Source organism: Sinocyclocheilus anshuiensis, unplaced genomic scaffold, assembly GCF_001515605.1.
Source record: "Sinocyclocheilus anshuiensis isolate Anshui unplaced genomic scaffold, SAMN03320099.WGS_v1.1 scaffold2038, whole genome shotgun sequence".
NCBI lineage: Eukaryota > Metazoa > Chordata > Actinopteri > Cypriniformes > Cyprinidae > Sinocyclocheilus > Sinocyclocheilus anshuiensis.
This window is the reverse complement of record NW_015547765.1, coordinates 567257-575712: the sequence shown is the minus strand read 5'-3', so window position 1 is coordinate 575712 and position 8456 is coordinate 567257. Positions and strand designations below refer to the sequence as shown.

The following is an 8456-nucleotide window of genomic DNA, read 5'->3' as shown; positions in this document are numbered from 1 at the left end:
CTTTCCCTGCCAAAGTATCTGATGTGAAAGGACGTACTGTCGCGGCAGGTAAGGTGTCCAGTTTAGGGGGCAGAGGTAGGGGTAAGGTGTTGTTGTGGGATGGAAGGGGCACTGGGGGTTTCTGATTGGCTGGTCTAGCTTTGCCAGGGAAGGTGCCCGTGCTGTAAGGAGGTTTACTGAAAGTGGTCTGGCCTGGTAGAGCAGGTTTGGGCTTGCTTGGAACAGGAGGAGGAACCTTCCCAAAGGTTCTACCTGCAGACTATGATTAAAGAGTCATTAGTGTTTATTTACTACATAATATCTATGCATTAGCATTGATTTATTTCCAAATTTTGGAAACGGTTAGCATTCAGGCACTCAGTGCAGTACCTGGGTGTTCCTCAAGAGGTCCTCACTACTCTGGTTCTTGCGTAAGGGCAATGGCGGAGGTTTCAAATCTGCCTCAGAATCTGGAATAGATATTCAAAAAAATCAGCATATCATAGATTAATCATCACATTTAAACACTACGATGCCTTAGTGAAAGTGTCTTCTGACTGGATTAAGACATGGCAGAGGTGCCCAGTCCTGTTCTTGGAGATCTAACTTCCTGCAAAGTGTTTCACGCCTGAACCATCATCACATTTAAACACTACGATGCCTTAGTGAAAGTGTCTTCTGACTGGATTAAGACATGGCAGAGGTGCCCAATCCTGTTCTTGGAGATCTAACTTCCTGCAAAGTGTTTCACGCCTGAACCAGAAATGTTCCAGATTTTCAGGAACATTTGATAATTACAGACAGGTGTGTTGGAGCAGGGTTGGAACTGAGCTCTGCAGGTAGGTAGATATCCAGAAACAGGACTTATCCCAGTTTAATGGAGACACATTTTCAAGTAAGCCACTCGTGGCTGACTTTCCTGAAGAGTGTAAACACTGTGGTTCTATGAAAACATTGCTTTGTTTGTTTAAGCGGTCTGACATGTCAACTTCTAGCTTAACTAACTGCATGAGTCTGAATGTGGTTCTTTAAAGGTTGGAGAGAGGCGTACCTTTCTCCTGGGATCGGTGGCTGGTCATGCGGGGAAGGGTGGAGGAGTGGCCATGGGTGTTGCTGTTAGTTTCTGTGTTGGAAAACAAATCTGACACCTTGGAGATCTTACTTGTCAAGAAACCAATACCTGTCACATGGAAACAAAATTAGGAGAAGATGAATCAGGGTTACTGGTGCAATTTGTGGTAAATACTGTACATATATACACACGTACCTGTGGTCGGTTTAGGGAGAGGTTTGGGAAGGGTGGCTGATCCATTGGGATAAGCAAGCTTCACTAGAATCTCCTGCCTGGGAGGAACTGGAGGAGCCGGGGTGGTCTGGATGTACGGCCCAACAGCGGCAACCCTGGAAGGGACGGTGGGCTGAGAGCTCTTCCCTTCAGATGGCTGCTGGAAGTGGAAGAGTCAAAGAATAAGAGAAAGAATTTCCGTGCGTCACAAACTAAATTTGTGTCAAAAAGCACAAGAAATGTAAGCGTTTGAAATGTAAATGTAAAAAGTTGCTCACAGGCAAGTTCTCTTTCTGTTGGAGAGCAGCCTTTTTCTTCCAGAGCCTCTCTCTCAGTTCAGCCACTCTTTTGTCCATGGCGGCCATTTCTACGTTCCTCTTGTTTAGATTCTCTCTCTGCTGCTGGAGTTTGGCACTTTGCTCCTGGTTCAATTTATTCCTCAGCTGCAGAAAAGAGAAAAAGTCAGAACAAAAGAGGGACTGTTGAATTTTGTGTGCAGGACTACGGCTTTTCAATTATTTACTATTTTTTTCTCCATTTAAAAAAAACAGTGTATCCCTGCTATATTTTTTATATAAATAACATAAAAAGGCACTTGGTTTACATTTTGTTTGTATTCATTAAAAAGATATTCAGTCAGAGTAAATTAGGTGGCCTTAACTACTGTGTACTTACATTTAAATTAATCATTTGATACAATGTATTTATTGTGTACATGTTTTTACATTGTACTTCTATTTTAAAAATACTAGGGCTGCCCTCAACTAAAGATTTTTCTGGTCGACTAGTAGTCGTTCATTTGAAGCAATAGTCGACTAATCGCACATTTATTAATAAATAATTTAAATCATTATAATGAGTCTTTAATAGCGTACATTGCCTAATAAGCGCTCAAGTTCACGCATAAAGCTTGCTACAGCGCACCGACAGAAGTAATGATTATGAATGTGTCAGGGAAAACAGTAAGGAGGCTGCATTAACATTTTAATAATTCATTGATAAAATAGTGCTTTCTTTGTTTTCGGTTTAAGAGATGAACTTAGCGACACTGAGCATCATCTCAGTTACACAGTAGTGGATGCACATGTATGCATGGTTTATACGGATTACATAATCGGAGAATATTTGTTTTCCATTTGAATTGGTTCATTTGAAAGTAGACAAGTAGACTTTCATTTGAAAGTTCGCTCTCTACAGATGTTTTTCATATTTGTAAGGCAAGTATACAATATATATATATGGAGTTTCGCGCTCAAGTTCACAGAGACTGAGACTTTCACAAAAGCATTTTACTTACATTTTACAAAAGCGCAACGTTTCGTTGTTATTGTGAGTGCAAACAAATAAACGTAGAGTCTTTACAGATTCGAAAGGTGTATTACTCTTATCTGTATGACCAAAAATGACGCCTCCATCTGTCCTGCAGTGAGGGTGCTACTGTTCAGCTTCCACACAGACACTTGAATAGCGGACATTCCTCTAGTTTAACATTAGATTGAGCGGCCACGTAAAGTTGCTGCTACTTGCGTATTTCAGATGAAAAGCCATATTTGAGGTCGATGAATGATAGGCAGGTTTTTGGATGTCCTGCCCGATGTACTGTATTACCATAGACTAGCCGTTAACAATCAGCGTGACTTCGCCAATGTGGATTTTTATTTATTTATTTTTTTTCTGTGACTAATAAAATTTTGGTCGACTAACTGACTATTAGGGGGCAGCCCTAAAAAATACCTGCATGTAATTACATCTGTAATCAATTTCTGTAATAACATTTATAGTTACACTGTTGACCCATCCCTTACACCTAAACCCACCCTTTAACATACCACCAAACCTGTCCCTAACCTTACCCGTATCCCACCTCAATAGCAGAAAGCAGAAGTGTTTTGCAATACAAAATGAACACATTGTACTTATTTTTTGATGTAAGTACATAGTAGTTAAGGCCACCTAATATAAAGTGGGACCAGATATTCTTATATTTTATGTGTGTCCATATATCACTATATGTCTGAATAGCAGGATTGTGTTACAGAAAGCTGTAGACCAGGGGTGCCCAAACTCGGTCCTGGAGGGCCGGTGTCCTGCAGAGTTTAGCTCCAACCCCAATTAGACACACCTGAACCAGCTAATCAAGCTCTTACTAGGCATATTAGAAACTTCCCAGAAGGTGTGTTAAGGCAAGTTGGAGCTAAACTCTGCAGGACAGTGGCCCTCCAGGACCGAGTTTGGGCACCTCTGCTGTAGACCAACAGGAAAAAAGCTACCTGAAGCTCTTTGTACAGTCGCTCGAGTTCTCCGCTTGAGCTCGGTCCAGCTTCATGTGGGACGTCCATTTTGCCGCCACGTAACATGTCCAGTTGTCGACTCAACTCCTCCACCCTGCTGACGGCCACTGCCAACTCCCGCTGCTTCTGCTGGAACAGACCGTTCATCTGCTCGATCTCCTCCACTACAGAGAGAGAGAAATTAGGTATATCACCTGTTAATTAACTTCTCATTCCCGTAAGCAAGATCATTTGTTGTTGTCTCTGTTGATTAATTTAGCCGCTAATGGCATTTTTATATAACAGAAACAGCAGAGTGAACTTTTCCATTAGTAGGCAAATGATCCACAACAAATGACATTTTCATAAATGAATCTGGAAAAAGTCCTAAAACACTTTTAACCATAAAATATGGATAAATGTCTAACTTTCAATTTACACACCTCAGTGTAGATCATAATTAAAGTAAACCAGATTTTGGCAGCAGAAAACCTAATTAGCTGATCAAATCAACTGACTTGGAAAAATTAGGTAGTAGTGTTGTCAAAAGTACAGACCGCGATACCATTCGATACTGAAATTTTAAAAACATCAATTTCCCACTAACATTTAAGCGCTGTTGAGCAGATTCTTAAACACCGCTGATTGGTTATTGTGTTCACGCGCTCAACAGATATGACTGTGATTGGCTACAATGATCATCTCTTCACCGAGCGCTCACACAGAAACACACGGAAGCATTTGAAAGCCCCTGATAGACGCGGCTTTCAAACGCTTTCGTGTTTTTCTGTGTGAGCATCATATCTGTTGAGTGCGTGAACACTATGGCCAATCACCGGTGATATATATATATCAGAGCTTTTGCTATTTTATATTGGATGGCTATGAAGAATCTGTATGTTTGGACATTTTATAAGGTAATTTTAAAGGAATTTAATATTGTAAAACTTAGTTGTCGGGTCACTTACATGCAGTTATACGTGTTATTCTGTTTTCTTTTTGAAATCTTTACATGAATCTCAAGTGTTGTGGATCAAACTATGAGTCGACCCTCATTCTGAAAGTTTGATTTACAGTCTGAGTTTTTTATCATGTCTTGTTTGGTTCGATTGAATCAAACTCAAGTTCATTTCCCCTTTGGCGTTAGCGGGAAATGGACGTTTTTAAAATTGCAGTACCGACTGGTATCGTGGTCGGTACTTTTGACAACACTATTAGGTAACAATGTTAAATCTGAACCTTTTTTATATTTACAAAAATTTAAAAAATCACCTTTTATCTTTAATTTAATATTTAAATATTCTAACAAGACTAATTTATAATAATAAAATATAAAACTAGTCTGTCATACAATAACAATGATATTAATAATGACAATGTAATAAACATGTAATAAACATCTTTTCAGTAGATTTAATTGCTTTTAATGAAACTTTTACTTTGTGTTTTACACCACTGCATTAAACAAAACAGCAAAAGAGTTTATAAAACAAAATTTAAATAAAAAAAAATTATGCAAAACACTTCCCCTAATCTAGCAAACAAATGGGCCACAACACCACCAGAAATGACAAACTTCACCTTGAGCTAATATCCCTCAAAGAAGGTCAACGTTACAGCATTTTCAGCATTTCTAACCTACATTCTCTCATGAGTTTACAGGTCCTGACCTAGTTTACTGTTGCTGATACGTTTCTGTTCCACTTGTCCTTTCAGACCTCGAACCCTGCGCAGTTTGGCCTCCTGGTTCTCTGCATTCTCCCGCAGCAGTCGCAGTTTCTCCTGCTCAGACGCCTGCTGCTGCTGCTGCCGCTGGTCCTGCAGCTTCAGGAAGTGCAGTCGCTGTTCCTGTGAGGAGGCGTCGCAATCTCAACAAAACTCATTTTCAGACATCATTAAGTTTCAGAACTATGTGCCTACTGTTTTCATTCACGCTGATAATGGACAAAACGATAATGGTTTTGATATGGAGATGACTCCATGCAGTTGTTTATTCTAATGACCTTAATGCAAAACTTAGTGCGCAAGCAATAACACCATTTCACAGAAGACTTCAAACCTGGTATTTGAAAGAAATGTTGATTTCAACTAACAAACAGGAAATGCTGCTCTTTTCCATTTAATTAAAGTGGATGGGGACCAAGGACAGCCTTGGTTGCCATTCATTTCTATTGTATGGAAAAGAGCAGCATGGGCATTCTGCTGAATATCTCCTTTTGTGTTCAACGGAAGATAGAACGTCATACAGGTTTGGAACAAGTAAATTACTTTAATTTTGACATAGTTATTTTAAAAAATTAATTGAACTGTACATTATGCCAATGGTGCAGTAGGCTACCTTTGTGGCCAGGAGTTGTTGTTGTGCGTTGATCTGTTGTTGTTGCCGTGATGCCATCTCTTGCAATTCGCTGAGAGTGATGTCCATATGAGGAGCTGCCATCTAAAAAATAAATAAATATTATATATATATATATATATATATATATATATATATATATATCAGAGCTTTTGCTATTTTATATTGGATGGCTATGAAGAATCTGTATGTTTGGACATTTTATAAGGTAATTTTAAAGGAATTTAATATTGTAAAACTTAGTTGTCGGGTCACTTACATGCAGTTATACGTGTTATTCTGTTTTCTTTTTGAAATCTTTACATGAATCTCAAGTGTTGTGGATCAAACTATGAGTCGACCCTCATTCTGAAAGTTTGATTTACAGTCTGAGTTTTTTATCATGTCTTGTTTGGTTCGATTGAATCAAACTCAAGTTCATTTCCCCTTTGGCGCGGATCTTTTGGGCAGGTGTGAATACAGCAATCGCACTCGGGTGCGCACCAAACAACCGTACCGAGACCCAGCTGAAGAGGTGGTCTCGGTCCGCTTCCAACTCTGGTACGGTTGAATGGATGAACCAATGAATGGATGACTTTAAGCACACGTGTGGTTTTGTTTACAGGTTCTGGTTCACTTGCAAAAAGGGCAGTGTGAAAGCGAACCGCACCAAAAAAAATAAAAAATCAACATTGTTTTTGGTCCGGACCAAAGCAAGTGAACTAGCGGACTTTCCTGGTGTGAATACCCCCATAAGTTTCTTTAAACTGTAAGATAAATATGCTTTGCAACGTCACAATTATTTCCAGTCGATCTAACTTTGTGTACATTTTACAGAAAATTTCAAATTCAGGACTGAAATAGCAACAGTAAAGTACCAATAATAACATAAATAAAGTAATAAAATAAAATAAATAAATGACAAAGGGTATTTATGGGTTAAAACCAATATACAAAACAAAAAAAATTACTTTTATACATATCGGATACATAGTTTTAATTATGATAAATAAATAAACATAAATAATAATAATAATATAAAAATATAATATAGAAACCAAATAAAAAAAATGTATAATACTATAACTTACATAAGAATAGCAAATAAAACTTTGTTTCTGGGTAACTTGTATGCAGTTATGCATGTTATTCTGTTCACTTTTTCAAAATCTTTAAATACATTCCGAGTGCTGTGGATTAAGTCTGATTTCCAGTCTCCTCAGTTTTTAATCATGTTAAGACATGACAATTTATTTAAATTATAAAATGATAAAATAATGATTTGCAGTGTCACAATTCATTACAGTCCATGTAAAAATACTGTCTATTAAATATTTTTATTTGCACAGCTTACTGACAATTTCCAATTCAAGCCTAAGGTAGCAACAGTATCCAAGGGGGCAGAACTTAACAATTCTCTGAAGGGAATTCATACTCACTCCATTTTCCATGTGTCTGTCTATCGTCCCCTTCACCGCGTTTCTTCTGGCAAGAGACTCTGGAGCCCTGTGACCTCCTGTATTTAGAGACAGAATTAGCGGTGTTGGCTAAGCTAAACACATTATCGCTTATTTTAGGATTAGGGATTTGTATTCAACTTTGACAAATAATTAGTCAAGCACATTTTGTGTTAAAAACACTGAAATGATACCTCAAGTCATGTGGCTTTTTGAGGAGAAGTTTATATTTAGACTTTGACTCAAAGTTCAACCGTTAGTATTTAGCAAACTAGCATGTAAACATGCTAACAATGAAGGCCAGGAACATTTAGGTTGAAAAAGAGTTGCTGTGCTGGGGTAAACCTCATTACATAATGACTGTTTGGCTGGGGAAACAACTAGCGCTCAATTATCCTGCATATGACTGCCTGTGCCAGGGTCCCACTTACATAACATCAACACTGGCACCGCTAGCGCTGCTTATGTGGGTTACTGGATAAACCAGTCTAAGAGCGAAACAATGCCCAAATAATGTTCTTGGTCACAGTCTGACACCACAGGGGTCCTAATCAGAGCTTACTGATTACACAAGCATAGGGTTTTACCTCCATTCTGTGTGAAAACAAACCACAAACACAACAGATACGAGTCAAACTGCGTGTAATTGACATAATTATTCTCGACAGAGAAATAAGGAACTCTTTGTGAGGTAAAGCCAGGCGTACAGAGCCGATATCACTCGCATTGTTGTGTAACAGCCGGTCTTTGTCCGGTGAAGAGGGCCAAAGTCACTCTGAGAAATCTGAAACCTCACACATGGTTTCACATGACTGAGATGTTTAAACTTCTCGGGGGAATAGGGAGGATTCACTTCAAACACGCCGTGTAAACAAACTAGTAGAAATTGCGACAAAGGGGATTTAAGAGTTAAAAATAACATGCAAAACAACTGACGAAAAACTACTTTAAAGCTGTGTGAGATTTTATATATTACACATTTTGATTTCTGATTACAAATAAATAAATAATTAACCAAATGAAAATTCTGTGGTACCATAACTTGCAGAATAATAGCAAATAAAAATATAAATAAATAAATCAGTTGTGTGAGATTTTAAATATGTATTATATGTTTTAATATATATATA

At 38.2% G+C, this 8456-nt stretch overlaps 1 protein-coding gene across 2 annotated transcripts in view; it reads right to left on the bottom strand.

The window, feature by feature from the left end:
- LOC107704550 (apoptosis-stimulating of p53 protein 2-like) overlaps nt 1-8456 on the bottom strand; it is a 31282-nt gene that overhangs the window by 6229 nt on the left and 16597 nt on the right. For both annotated transcript variants that reach the window (XM_016507498.1, XM_016507496.1), the window contains exons 4-12: nt 7309-7385; nt 5873-5974; nt 5205-5382; nt 3535-3719; nt 1543-1707; nt 1247-1424; nt 1031-1159; nt 370-449; nt 7-259 (exon numbers count right to left, since the gene is read on the bottom strand). In XM_016507498.1, the coding sequence (XP_016362984.1) occupies nt 7-259; nt 370-449; nt 1031-1159; nt 1247-1424; nt 1543-1707; nt 3535-3719; nt 5205-5382; nt 5873-5974; nt 7309-7385 (1347 nt within the window). The remainder of the gene's footprint in view (nt 1-6; nt 260-369; nt 450-1030; nt 1160-1246; nt 1425-1542; nt 1708-3534; nt 3720-5204; nt 5383-5872; nt 5975-7308; nt 7386-8456) is intronic.